Genomic DNA, 14,890 nt, shown 5'->3' on the forward strand with positions numbered 1-14,890 from the left:
GTGACCAAAATAGAGGTTCCCAAAATTCTGCAGGCAAAATGGATATTTCTTCCTTTTCCACAGGCAATGTGGATGTGTTCCCTCCTTTCACAGCTTAATTCATAATGGATGTCCTTTTCAAATACAGTCTTGTGCCTGCAACCTTAATACATGCTCCTGCCCAGATCCACTGTTTAAGTTATTAGTCTATTATCCAACCACACTTAGCTAGCATGCACCTAACCAGAACCAAACTGATATAAGGACACCATCAAGTACACAAGATGACTGAAGCAGTGATACTGCTGCCCAAAGGAGCTCACCAGTAAGTGTTCCCATTGTTGGAGCTCCACTGAAATTTTAACAACTTGGCTATCATGAGTCCATAGCCTTTACCACAGAGTTCAACAAAGACCTCAGGAGGAAGAGGAAGAGAAAGTGAAATAAGAAAAGAAAGGCAGGAGACATCTGTTACAGTACAATTCTTGGCAGGCTAGCTGTGAGCACTGCAGTTGACTTCAAATCCCAAATATTTGACAATTCCCCACTTCACGGATTCCACTGTAACAGGTCAGTAGTGTACATTCAGTCAAGGATTCAGTGCTGGATAGCACATCATTATTATTATGATTAGAAGACAGCATAAGGTATGCATTCTGTCTGCATCTTTAGTGTGCACATCACAATCCATGCATCTGCTCTCCGCTGTTATTCAAAGTAATTCTTTGCATCTGTATGCAAGTTGTGTAGCCGCAAACACAAGTTGTTTTCCATGTCTGACTGCAGTTTCCACATCTGATGGTGAGGATCTTGAAGTCTCTAATGTGCACTATTTTAGCAGTTATCACATCTTCTCAAATAAACAAGCTGAAATAGCACAAAAGTGGATTCATAGATCATTATTTATTGAAGGAAGACAAGTGGTGGCCTCTTTTAAAAAGCAATTCATTTATTTATCGGACAGTGTTCCAAATCCTAATAGCAATTGCATAAAGATTCCCCATAGATTTTTTCACTAATTATTTTGTCAGATTAAACAATTTAAATGTGTAAGAACCCATTGCTTATTCATAAGATCTTAAACATAAGAGCATAAATTAGGCCATTCAGTCTATTTTGTTTGCGTTGCCATTAATTCACAGCTGAAGAGTTTCTCAACCCCATTCTCCTGCTTTCCTCCATAACCCTTGATCTCCTTGATACTCAAGAATGTTTCTATCTCAGTCTTAAATACATTCAATGACCTGGCTCCCACAGCCTTCTGTGGCAATTAATTCCATAGATTCACCACTCTCTAGTTGAAGATATTCCTCCTTATCTCCATTCTAAAAAGTCTTTCCTTTACTCTAAGGCTGTGCCCTCAGGACCTAGTCTCTCCTACCAATGGAAAGATCGTCCCAACATCTACTCTGTCCAGGGAATTCAATATTCTGTGTGTTTCAATTATATTCACCTCCTCATTTCCTCCCCCCCCCCCCACCCCAACAATCTTTCTAAACTCCATCAATTACAGGCCCAAACATTCTTCATGTGTTAAGCTTTTCATTCCTAGGACCATTCTAACGGACATTCTGTGAACACGCTGTAGAGCCAGTATGTCCTTCCTGAGATATGGAGCTCAAAACGGCGCTCAATACTCCAAATGTGGTCTGACCAGACCCTTATAGAGCCTCAAAAGTAGATCCCTACTTTTATTTTCAAGTCCTCTCAAAATAAATGCTATCATTGTATTTGCATTCCTAACTACTGACCAAACCTACCATTTACCTTGAGAGAATCCTGGACTAGAACTCCCAAGTCCCTTTGCACTTCAGACTTCTGAATTTTCTTCCCATTTAAAAAATAGTCCATGCCTCTATTTTTCCTACCAATTTGCATTCCCTTACATCTATCTACGTTGCATTTCATCTGTCACTTCTTTGCCCACTCTCCTAACCTGTGCAAATCCTTCTATAGACTCCTTGCCTCCACTATGCTAACCGAACCTCTATCTATCTTTGTATCATCTGCAAACTTAGCCAGAATGCCCTTAGTTCCTTCATCGAGATCTTTAATGTATAAAGTGAAAAGTTGTAGTCCCAACACTGAGCCTTGCAGAACATCACTTGTCACCGTCACCCTGAGAAAGACCCTTTTATTCTCACTCATTGCTTTCTGCCAGACAGGCAAGCTTCTATCCATGCTAGGACCTTACCTCTAACACCAAGGGGCCCTAATCTTACTCAGTAGCCTCCAGTGCAGCACCTTGTCAAAGGCTTTCTTGAAGTCCAGGTAGATCACATCCATTGGCTCTCCTTGGTCTAATCTGCTCGTTACTTCCTCAAACAATTCTAGCAGATTTGTCAGGTATGACCTCCCCTTAATGAAACCATGCTGACCTTGCCCTATTTTGCCATACACTTCCAAGTATTCAGAAATCTCATCCTTCACAATGGATTTCAGGATTGTACCCACGACCGAGACTACGCTAATTGGCCTGTAATGTTTTGTCTTTTGCCTTGCTCCCTTTTTAAACTGGAGTATCATGTTAGTGATTTTTTTCCAGTCCTCTGTGACCCTCCCTGACTCTAGTGATTCCTGAAAGATCACCACTAACACCTCCACTATCTCTTCAGCTATCTCCCTTAGAACTCTGGGGTGTTGTCCATTTGGTCCAGGTGGTTTATCCACCTTCAGGCCATTCAGGTTTTATATCATCTTCTCTGTGGTCACGGCCACGAGACTCAGCTCTGCCCCCCTCACCCTCTTGAACTTTTGGGATATTATTTGTGTCTTCCACCATGAAGACTGACACGAAGTAATTATTCAGTTCCTCAGCCATTTTCTCCTTCCCCACTCCTATCCCTCCAGCATAATTTTCCAGCACCCCAATGTCCAGTTTTGCCTCTCTTTTGTCCTTTATATATCTAAAGAAACTCTTACAGTCTTCCTTTATATTACTCTCATCTTTAATCTTTTATCTCCTTATTTCCTTTTTTTGTTGCCCTGTGTTGTAAGCTTCCCAATCCTCTGGTTTCCCACTGCTTTCTCTTTTGCTTTTATGCTATCCCTGACTTCCCTAGTCAACCATGGTAGCTTCATCCTCCCTGTACCATGCTTCTTTTTTCTTGGAATGAATCTCTGCTGTGTCTCCTGAATTACTCCCAGAAACTCTTGCCATTGCTGTTCCACTGTCTTTCCTGCTAGGCTCCTCTGAGTCAATTCTACCCAGCTCCTCCCTCATGCCTCTGTCATTCCCTTTATTCATCCTCACTTAAGGTTGCTGTTTGGATTTGTTCACCAACAGTATTCCACCCAAGAGAAATCCTTCATCACTAAGTGTAAAGTGATTGTTTTAAGGACTGTCCACCAGTAAATATAATGCAGTTTAACTGCCTATGTGAGCCATTTAATGGGTACTCCTGTGTTTTGATATTACTTCCTCAACTGAATATTGTAATATATGGGATTAATAGCTGTTAGGCGAATAGATATACTGCATCTTCAGTGATGTCAAATGGTCTGATTAAAGACAACTTCATCGTAGTCCTGCTCGCTCATTAGAGAGAGAGAGAGAGAGAGAGAGAGAGAGAGAGAGAGATGACTGGTGGTGTTTAACCTGAGAGTCCCCACACATCATGCAAGGGGAGAGGCTAAGAAGGAACATCCTTCGTGCTAAACTCAGCTGGTGCAGGAATTGAACCCATACTGTTAGCATCGCCATCCAGCCAAGTGACCTCTGAAGGTCTGGGAAGAAGGTTATGACACAGTCCTGCTCAACCAGGTCCCTGAGAATAGTGTGAAAAGCTAGTAAGTGTTCATTAGTTCTCATTAGTATGGTTTCCAGTCCTCATCTGCCAATATAATCTTTATATAAATACTGGATTTAAATTTTCCTGTCTTCAGATTAGCTTGTTCAGAATATATTTCAAGGAAAATGTCTCGTGTTTTCTATCTTGATATAGACTCATGCAGTGCTCAAAGACGAGTGAAAGTACAAAAAGGGCCCCTAGTCCGGGCTGAAGGACACCACATAACCATCCAGTGTGATGTGAGTGGGTACCAGGGGTCACCACAGCAGAACTTTGAGTGGTCCCTCTTTCGTCCAGACAAGCCTACACTGAAAATCCAGATTATCAGCACGAATGATCCTGTGTTCTCTTATGCTGTGTTTGGAGGAAGAGTGCAGAAGAATGAGATTTACATCGAGAGGCTGAAAGGAGACTCTGTGCTGTTACACATTACAAAGCTGCAGAAAAGTGATGAAGGGACATATGAGTGTGCCACTCCGAGCACAGACGACGTGTACTGGGGGTCCTACAGTGCCGTAACGAACTTGACAGGTGGGTTTTTCAAGCATTCTTCTTTTCTCAGTGTTGTACTTTATCTGCTCATCATCAACTTCAGAGTTCTGATTGAAAATATCAGAAAGATGGCAGCACCCAATTAAACATGCTTCTGTTTACAATTATCATCTATTGAAAATGCAACAATAAGTACTATCAATCCTTTCCAGGTCTCAACACGCCAATATGAATCTGATTACATTCAAAGCAATGCAGAATTATACACCTTTTGAGCATTTAGATTAATGCACCATTAGGAGATCTAATTATATAGATATGGACAGACATACAAAACATACAAAAGTATGATAAAGGAAGACCGGTAGAGCACTTGGCTCTTCAAGCCTGTTCTGCCATGAGATAAGGTCAGGGCTGGTCTCATTTTAACCTTTAATCTACAACCTGCAAAACTCCGACAGTCTTTCATTCCCTTAGTAATCAAGAATCTTTCTACCTCTGCCTTCAAAATATTCAAAAGTTCTTCAATTGCCTTTTCAGAAAGGAATTGCAAATATAAAATTCTATTGAGCTCATAGTGCAAGCATGTAGCACCTAGAAATACATCTTTTTTAAACCTGTTTTGTTGAATATACAGATTTGCTTTTTCCTATTCAGCATGAAGAAATGAACCATGTAATTCTACTGTATATGCAGTTTGTTTATTTATAGGTAAACATATTTCTTTGTGATTTGCTGGTAAGTGAATAAAAGGGGAAGTGCATTCATTATCAACTGAATTAGATAAGCAGTTTGCTCATGTGGTATAGGGGTAATAATATTTCCAATCAAGCATTTCATTGTTTATCATATTCAAAATGCTTTTTGATTGCAACATCCCTTGGCCTAGTTAGTGATGGAAATTCCTCCTGTGATACTGAGCCCTAGATATCATAGGTTCAATTTATCGAATCATTGAATGTCACAGCACAGACGGAATATGTTTGGCTCTACACTCTTTGAAAGAGCTATTCAATTAATCTTTTCTCTTTACTCAGAACACTGCAATTTCTCCAATTCTCTGTTGATAGTTAGTATTGGATCTGCTTCCATCACACTTCCATGAAGCTGATGACGATAATATCATGCTCCTTCCAAAATAAAATGTTTCTTTATCTGACCTCCGATTCCTTTGTCAATTACATCAACCTCTCTCCTCTGGTTACTGACTGCCACTGAAATCACAGAACTTAGACAGTTACAGCACAGTACAGGCCCATCGGCCCTCGATGTTGTGCCATCTTGTGAATCCAATCCGAAGCTCATCGAACTGACACTATTCCATACTTGTCCATATGCCTATCCAATGACCACTTAAATGCCCTTTAAGTTAGTGAGTCTACAACAGTTGCAGGCAGTGTGTTCCATGCCTACTACTCTGAGTAAAGAGACATTGGACAGATGTCAGAGGTAGTTTATCACCCCTCAGTTTGAAGCTGTGCCAGCCATCATCATCCTCGGGAAAAGGCTCTCACTGTCCACCTGAACTAACCCTCTGATTATCTTATACGTCTCAATTAAGTCACCTCTCAACCTCCTCTAATGAAAACAGTATCAAGTCCCTCTACTTTTCCTCATCAGACTTTCCCTCCATACCAGGCAACATTCTAGTGAATCTCCTCTGCACCCTTTCCAAAGCTTCCACATCCTTCCAATAATACAGTGACTAGAACTGTACGCAATACTCCCAAGTGAGTCCGCACCAGAGTTGTGTACAGCTGCAGCATGACCTCATGATTTTGAAACTCAATCCCTCTACTAATAAAGCAGCATACGGTGTGTTAGCTTTTAACAGCCCTAACAACCTGGGTGGCAACTTTGAGGGATCTACGTACATGGATACTGAGATCTTTCTGCTCATCTACACTACCAAGAATCTTACCATTCGCCCACTACTCTGCATTCCTGTTGCTCCTTCCAAAGTGAATCACCTCACATTTTTCTGCATTAAAGTCCATTTGCCACCTCTCAGCCCAGCTCTGAAGCTTAACTATGTCCTTCTGTAACCTACAACATCCTCCAGCACTATCCACAACTCTACTGACCTTAGTGTCATCCACAAATTTACTAATCCATCCTTCTATCCCTCATCTACATCATTTTTATAAATGACAAATAGCAGTGGATCCCAAACAGATCCTTGCGGTACACCTCTAGTAACTGATCTCCATGATGAACATTTCCGATCGACCACCATCCTCTGACTTCTTTCAGATAACCAATTTCTGATCCAAATCACTAAATTGCCCTTAATCCCATGCCTCTGTATTTTGTGCAGTAATCTACCATAGGGAACCTTATTTAAATGCCTTACTGAAATCCATATACACCACATCAACAGCTTTACCCTCATCCACCTGTTTGTTCACTTTCTCAAAGAACTCAATAAGGTATATGAGGCACGACCTACCCTTCACAAAACTGTGCTGACTGTCCTTAATTAACTTACTCCTTTCTAGATGATGAGAAATCCTATCTCTTATAACCTTTACCAACACTTTATCCGCAACCGAAGTAAGGCTCACTGGTCTATAATTACCAGGGTTGTCTCTACTCCCCTTCTTGATCAAGGGAACAATATTTCCCATCCTCCAGTCTCTGGCACTATTCCTATAGACAATCACAACAGAAAGATCAAAGCCAAAGCCTCAGCAATCTTCTCCCTTGCTTCCCAGAGAATCCTTAGATAAATCCCATCCGGCCGAAGGGAATTTATCTATTTTCACACTTCCTAGAATTTCTTGATTGGCCCTATTCTTACTCTAGTCATTCTTTATCCCTTATATACGTAAAGAAAGCTTTAGGGTTTTCTCTGATCCTATCCACCAACAACTTCTCATGTCCTCTCCTCATTCATCTTAGCGCTCTCTTTTGGTCTTTCCTGGCTACCTTGTAACTTTCAATTGCCCTAACTGAACCTTCACATCTCATCCTAACATAAGCTGCCTTCTTCCCCTTGACAAGAGATTCAACTTTCTTAGTAAACCATGGCTCCTGCACTCGACAACCTCCTCCCTGTCTGACAGATATATACTTATCAAGGACACACAGTGGCTGTTCCTTGAATAAACTCAGTTTCTCTTCATTCACTCTATCAAACTGCCAGAAGTGTTTGAATGTTTCTGTCAAGTGTCCCTATAATCTTCGATAAGTTCAGCAAAACAACCTCAGAATTCTTTCTCATCTCTCCACTTTATGATATGTATTTTATCCCTGGTACAAAGCTATTGGTCAGAGGGCAGTTAAGAGATAACCAAAATGCTGTGGAAATAGTCACAAATAGGTTAGACTGACTGAAAAAGTCAGAATTGCTCCCCTAATCAGCAGTGTTAGCAGACTGCACAAGCTAATTCAAAACCAAAAGCTATACATTTGCCAGCAGGGATCACACAATAGTTTTGGGAATAGAATCCCTTTCTGGCCACTCCCATTCTAGTCAAATATTGCTGAGGGATCAGTGGCTGTTTCCATCTATTTGTGTATAGTATAATAACATATAATACCGTCATCTAATTTATTGATCTATTAGATTTTTTTTTTAGATTACTTACAGTGTGTAAACAGGCCCTTCGGCCCAACAAGTCCACACCGACCCGCCGAAGCGCAACCCACCCATACCCTTACATTTACCCTTTACCTAACAATACGGGCAATTTAGCATGGCCAATTCACCTGACCCGCACATCTTTGGATTGTGGGAGGAAACCGGAGCACCCGGAGGAAACCCACGCAGACACAGGGAGCATGTGCAAACTCCACACAGTCAGTCACCAGAGTCAGGAATTGAACCCGGGTCTCAGGCGCTGTGAGGCAGCAGTGCTAACCACTGTGCCACCGTGCCACCCACTTGCCACCGTGCCGCCCACATGCCACCGTGCTGCCCATCTATTGGGGATGGCCAGAAAATCAAGAATTTTAATACATTATGCTACAGTGTACAAATGTTCTGCTCAAAGCCTCATTTACCTGTTTTGGAAGTAGGTTTGCTTGCTGAGCTGAAAGGTTCATTTCCAGATGTTTCGTCACCCTACTACGTAATGTCTTCAGTGGGCCTCAGGCGAAGCAATGCTGAAAATTCCTGCTTACTATTTATATCTTTGGGTTTCTTTGGGTTGGTGATGTCATTTCCTGGGTGATGTTATCAAAACTCACTCTCATTATTTGTATCCCATGTGGATTCGAACACTAGTCAGGAAGGACTTTAATTTATTATGGCAACTGGGTCCTGTAGAGTATTAGATTTGTAATTTGCTTTTCCATGTTTTTATTTCATGTCATACTGAGGATAAGTTTGATAAGTATGGATGATATTGGTTGTGTTAAGATACCATTAAGACAAATAAGATTGTGGAAGTATTGCTTTGTTGTAGACTGAATATGATTGTCTATTGTCCAACCTGAAAAGCATACTGAAAACATATATGTTCTTACAGTAATTCCAGACACGCTGAGTGCAACATTGGCACCCCAGACCCTGGATAAAGTTGAAGGTGACTCCCTGGAACTGCTCTGTGAAGTATCCAAAGAAACATCACAGCACACGCATGTGGCTGTCACATGGTACATACAGAAGGGAGATCAGAATCTCACAGTTATCTCTCTAACAAAAGATTTCATCCTACGTTCCGGAGATTCATATAAGCAGAGACAGACATCAGGAGATGTACGACTAGATAAGATTGGTGTGACTTCATTCAAACTCACCATCTCTAAACTACAGATGTCAGATCAGGGCGATTACTTTTGTGAAGGTGCAGAGTGGATTCAAGACTTAAACAAATCCTGGTATGGCCTGTCTAGTAAAAATACTGAAGGTACCACAGTGAATGTTAAGAGCATAGGTAAGACCCGTAACTACAAAAAATTATCTCCTTTCACAGCTACAGTTTCATAACATGAATGCTTCAACTATTGTAGTAAGAAAATCATGCTGAATAAATTTCAGCAATATCCTGCTGAACTTCCTGTACAAACTTTTGCAATGTGTAGTGAAGTTGCGAAAGGCTTGAAATTGCATGTTCACTGTCTACTTTACTGGCATTACCACAAGATTTATTACTAGAAAGGCAAGATAGACACAAAAAGGAAAATGTTGCACAATTGGATGTAAGCTTGAACTGAAGTCAGGTCATGTAAGAACAGACTCCTGTTGTAATTCTACGGCCAGCTCTCAACAATGTGATGGAGGTAGATTTCTGGTTTTGCAAGTGCCTGAGAGGATGCTTTGGTCCACAGCAGTCCAAGAAATTAGCTACTGCTGCAGGATTGCAGGGCTGCAGTTTTCACTAGCCTATCAAGGTTATAAGTTGCTACAGAGATTCTGAATACCTGGGGGGAATGTAACAGCACAGAAGAAACCCAGAGTTTTAGATGGGGCTTGATGCAGCTGTTGTTCTAAGGGGCAATGATACTAAACGATCACAAGAGTATTTAGACTGTGAGATAGTATTGTAGAAAAGGAGCATATGTTTTCACTGAGGTATCACATAAAGGTCCAGCTCAATTTGATACCTACAATCTGGAAAGACATTCAGAATATAAATTCAAATTTTAGTTTGTGAATTAACTGCATCTGGGGCAGACAGAATGAAAATTGTTCATGAATTATTCAACTGGCTCCTGGTGGACTCAATCAATTCCCAATGTCATTCTCCAGCAGATACCTCAAAAATATATCTATTCAATTCTGGTTTTGTCAATTCATATAGCATGTCAATGTATTACATGAATATTTCTTATTATTTGTATAGAAAATTAAGCAAAGCATGGTTCATACTGCTATGGAGAAAGGATTGAGATTTAACATTTAAATTCTTCTGAGGAAGCAAAGTAACAATTATAATCTTTACCAAGTTAACTCAACTCAATTTGAGAGAAACTATTCTGTCTTCAGCTACCTCAAAGCAAGTAGGCATTATTTAATTGCTGCCCACATTCTCTCATCCTTGATGGAGATAGAAATCCACTGGAATTGCAGGAGTTATTTAAATGAGGCCTACACCAAAAAATCAAGGATTAGCATTGTTTCAGGATAATTCTTCTAAGTTAATTTGTAGTGGGATTCCATCCATTCGAAAAAATACACTTGTCAAGTTGCTTCTGCTGAACTGGGAAAGGAGAAAATAATTAGTTGAAATGCAATTTTCTTCGACTCCCTGCAGAATGGAAACAGACCAATTGACCCAACAAGTCCACATTGACCCTCCAAAGAGTAATTCACCCAGACTCATTCCCCTACATTTACCCCTGACTAATGCACCTAACACCATGGGCAATTTAGCATGGCCAATTCACCTTACCTGCACATTTTTGGATTGCGGGAAGAAACTGGAGCACCCAGAGAAACCTGCACAGACACTGGGAGAATGTGTCAACTCCACAGAGACAGTCCCTGGCACTGTGAGGCAGCAGTGCTGACCACTGAGCCACCATGCTGCCCTTGTTGGACTGTTTATGTATGTACATTTATACATGTGAATATATACATGTGGTGGGCTGCCCTCTTTGAGTTGAGGGACAATGTAAATATTTTTATATCTCAGGCAAATTTGGAACAAATTATTTCTCAGCTGGTTTTGTTCAAAGTCTGCGATCTGTTTGAAGACATCAGTGGGCGAGAAAAGCAAAACAACTGAGGATTGAATAAAACGTGATGCATTTGTTAGAAAAACAACATGAATCAGAATAATCAAACATTTGGTAAAGTTTGATATTGAGGATGAGGACAGCAATTACTATGGAGTGAGTCATTACTGCTGTTCAACAAATCTGCGTTCAGTCTATTGATCAGGCTGGTCTAGGACTGGTCATTTTGCTGTATCACTAGGTTAAAAAATATTACCAGAAGCTTGATATATAACAATGGAGCTAAAATATAATATTGAGGATTTACTGCCCAGCTTTTGGTTGGCTACGAGACACCTTAACTGATGATCAAGTAAAAACACATTTTGGTTGAAACTAAACCTGCAAAAACTTTGAATAAACATTCAGCAGTATAATAGAGCTTGCAAATGAGAATCTCATTGACAATATTTCATAGATATGAAGGCAAAGACTAAGGAATTTAGCTAATGTTGATTAATCTTCCATTAATTCAGTGTATTCTCAATCTCGGATAGTTGCAATTCTATCCTCTTTCCAGTATCTTAAAAGCTTCAGTCTGACCATGATTGTCCATTATGTCTCAATAGCAAAATTGGACCCCTCAATTATTTAAAAATGATGCTTTCATTCTGAGCATTAAGAATTGATATATTCACTGGTAATCTGCCAGTATTCTATAGTTGATGGCTTGGGTAAAGTAATCCATCATCCACCCAACTGCAGCCTTGTATATTGGTTTATAATGGTAGTGACCTTCATAGAGTGGGTACCAATTTCAGAAACACTTGCAATAGAGACAGGAATGTTTCTCCCATGGATGTTTAGACTACAATTAGAAAATTATAACATTATTAGGTTCAATTAATTATCTCATTGAGCTTTGATAGGCATTAGAATCCACTATAGACATCCTAGTGACTGGGCTTCTCTGATTCTTTAGTGCCAGTTGGCTACTATTCTAACTTATTTTTATTCATTCACAAGATGCAGCTGTCACTGGCTCAGCTTGCATTCATTGCCCTTGAGAAGACAATAGTGAGCAGTCTTTTTGAACAGTCACAGTCCGTGTGGTGTAAGTACACCCAGTGCTGTGAGTGAGGGACGTTAACAGTAAAAGAATGCTGATGTAATACTAAGTCAGGATGATGAGTGGTTTGAAGGAGAGCTGCAGATGGTGATATTCCCATGTATCTGCTGCTGCCCATGTCCTACATGTGATAAATGTGAGTTGGAGCTGGCTAACGGGCCTTTGAGTTGTTGCAGTGCATCTCATAGATGGTACTGTTGCCACTGTGCTTCAGTCAGGAGGGAGTGAATGTTGACGGTGATGGTTGGGCTGCCAATTAAGTGAGCTGCTTTGTCTTGGATGATGTCAAGCTTCTTAAATGTTGTAGGAGCTGCACTCATCCAGGCAAGTGGAGAGTATTCCATCCTGACTTGTGTCTTGCAGATGGTGGACAGGCTTTGAGGAGTCAGCAGATAGGTTACTCATGCATCCAGTTTGTTTTCAGATTAAACCAGTTGGCAACTTTTAGGTATGGTTACATGCGCTGGCAGCTGGATCAAAGATTATCTGGTATCTGCAATAAAACACAGAGTTAGGTGAAAGAGCTGAGCACATTTGGATTTTGCAGTCCAATTGAACAAAATCAGATTTCAGTCTTTGTTCAAATTCAGTATAAGTAAACATTCATATGTGTGCAGGTAATATTGTTTGTGGGGAAAAAATTGCAGATACCGCAGCCAGTTATTTTGGAGCCTCCCTTTTGATGCCTTTGCATTGCATTTATACATACATAAACAAAACAAATGCGTAGATATAATATGTATGTTAATTAAATTCCAAATTTTCCTCTTTTACGCTGCTCTCAGCTATACTGTTCTTTTCGATGACAACTATTGAATGGTTTGCTAGGAGTCTGACTAAGTGGCAGTGACAGGAGATCATAAGAAACAATAATGTACAAGACAGGTTAATTATAGCAAAAGCAGTCTGAGATGTACAAACTGAAGGGCTTTTGTTGAAGTTTGAATCACTGACCTTTTGATGAACGGCAGTATTATGTTAATGCACAGAGTGAATCACTGCTCTTAACCTTCATGAGGCTTCAATTGCTGATGTGATCAGTTTCAGCTTCAATGGCACTTTTCAGTTTACACCAAAGAGACCATTTTACAATTTAAAAGTAACCTTTATGGTCCAGGGTGCACCACTTAAAGGCAGATGTAATAAGTACCTTTGTTGACTCATTTTGGATGACTGCCAGTAGTGAGCTGGTGACAGTCTCTGAATTTTGATAAGGAGGCATTATAGAGCTTGAATTTTACATTCATTTGCTTCCATCTCATTTTGATCCCTTAATCTCTGTGCACATTCCATTACCCCTCTCCAGTTATGAAGGTATGTTGCTCTATGCCCTCAGGATTCTTAAGCAAATAGGAAAGATAAATTAGATCCATTTAAGTTAAGTAACAGTTTGAAGAACATTGAGAAATTTAGCAGATCTTGTTTTAAAAACGAAGCAAGTAATTATGCTGAAAGTATCTCCCTAGACCATCAAGAAACCAATGCAACCTATGGAAATTTTCTCTGGCAATCTCTCCATTAAAGCAGATTCAGTGCAAAGCCAGTCATACTTCTAATCTTTTTGCATAATTTTATTTTCTCGGGTCTACATTAAAGTCAGAATTGAAATGGAGGTCTTTTTATCCGGCTAAAATTTGTCAAATTTGCTCACTTTGATTTTTACTGACACAGTCATGATATTCATTTTATTTCACACAGGTAACCAGTTTCTTGCTCTGATTAAAGCCACTGAAGTCAACATTATTGTAGGAGGCTCACTGGAAATATTCTGCACAGTTGAAGCTCAGAATTTCCCAGAACGTTTCTTCTCTGTTGCCTGGTTCTTAAACAACAGAGAGATAATCCGGATTGGACCAAATGCAGTACCATCTTTTCATGGGGACTATAACATGAGAGAGAGCCTGGGAAAGGTGGTGGTCCATAAGAAAAGCGAGAGGGTTTATGTTCTGAAAATGTATCAGATTCAAGCAGAAGATGGCGGCTCTTATTACTGTCAGGCGGAGGAGAGTGAGAAAGTCTCATCTGCAGCATTCTCAACTAATAAATCAAAGGAGATCACCATCACTGTTCATCGACCACGTAAGAAACCTGCAAATAAATTTTCTTGTTTCTGCTAGCGATTAAGGTATTAGGAGCTGTATTATGTCACGGTTCCTTGTCTAATTAAGAATATCCTTGCCATAGAAAAAATGGAACAAAGATTCACCAGCTTGATCCCTGGCAAAGTTCTATGAGAAGAGAGTAAAGAGACTGTGTCTATATTCTCTGGAATTTAGAAGAATGGGAGGTGATCTCATTGAAGCAAACAAGACCTTTACAAAGATTGATGGTAAAATGCTGCAGGAAGGATGTTTCCCTTGGTTGGGGAGTCTAGCACTGGATATCAAAGTCTTAAAGCAAGAGAGAGGCTACTTAGGATTGAGATGAGGAGGAATCTTTAGAATTCTCTACACCAGAGGCCTGTGGATGTTCAGTCTTTCAAGGCAGAGATTTATAGATTTCTAGATACCGGTAATAAAGATATCAAGGATGTGGGGATAGCACTGACACAGCCTGCAATTCAATTAGATAACGGGTGGTTTTTTATCTCAACACTGTTTTCCAGTACTATCTCCAATATCTTTAATATCTATAAATCTGTAAATTTCCATGAAATTTAGAAATCCAAGATACAATGAGATCATCTCAGGCATAGAAAGGAAACCGGCTCAAAAATGAATGCTCTCAAAGCTATTATTTTCTTGTAGCGAAGATGCAAGTATACTCCATTTTAATAGGTATAACAATTTATACTAGAAGAGAAATAGGGTGCTGACTGAAATTGAAAATTGGCAAGTTGACTCTGGTTGCGATGTTGCTATAGGGAATGTAGCAGGGTGGTGTTGCTCCCCCAAGG

At 40.1% G+C, this 14,890-nt stretch overlaps 1 protein-coding gene across 1 annotated transcript in view; it reads left to right on the top strand.

Annotated features, from left to right (window-relative positions):
• igsf3 (immunoglobulin superfamily, member 3) overlaps nt 1-14,890 on the top strand; it is a 45,310-nt gene that overhangs the window by 11,579 nt on the left and 18,841 nt on the right. Inside the window, exons 2-4 of the mRNA XM_060833593.1 lie at nt 3,924-4,301; nt 8,735-9,142; nt 13,693-14,073. Coding sequence (XP_060689576.1) covers nt 3,924-4,301; nt 8,735-9,142; nt 13,693-14,073 — 1,167 coding nt within the window. The remainder of the gene's footprint in view (nt 1-3,923; nt 4,302-8,734; nt 9,143-13,692; nt 14,074-14,890) is intronic.

Source organism: Hemiscyllium ocellatum, chromosome 12 (assembly GCF_020745735.1).
Source record: "Hemiscyllium ocellatum isolate sHemOce1 chromosome 12, sHemOce1.pat.X.cur, whole genome shotgun sequence".
In the NCBI taxonomy this organism is placed as follows: domain Eukaryota; kingdom Metazoa; phylum Chordata; class Chondrichthyes; order Orectolobiformes; family Hemiscylliidae; genus Hemiscyllium; species Hemiscyllium ocellatum.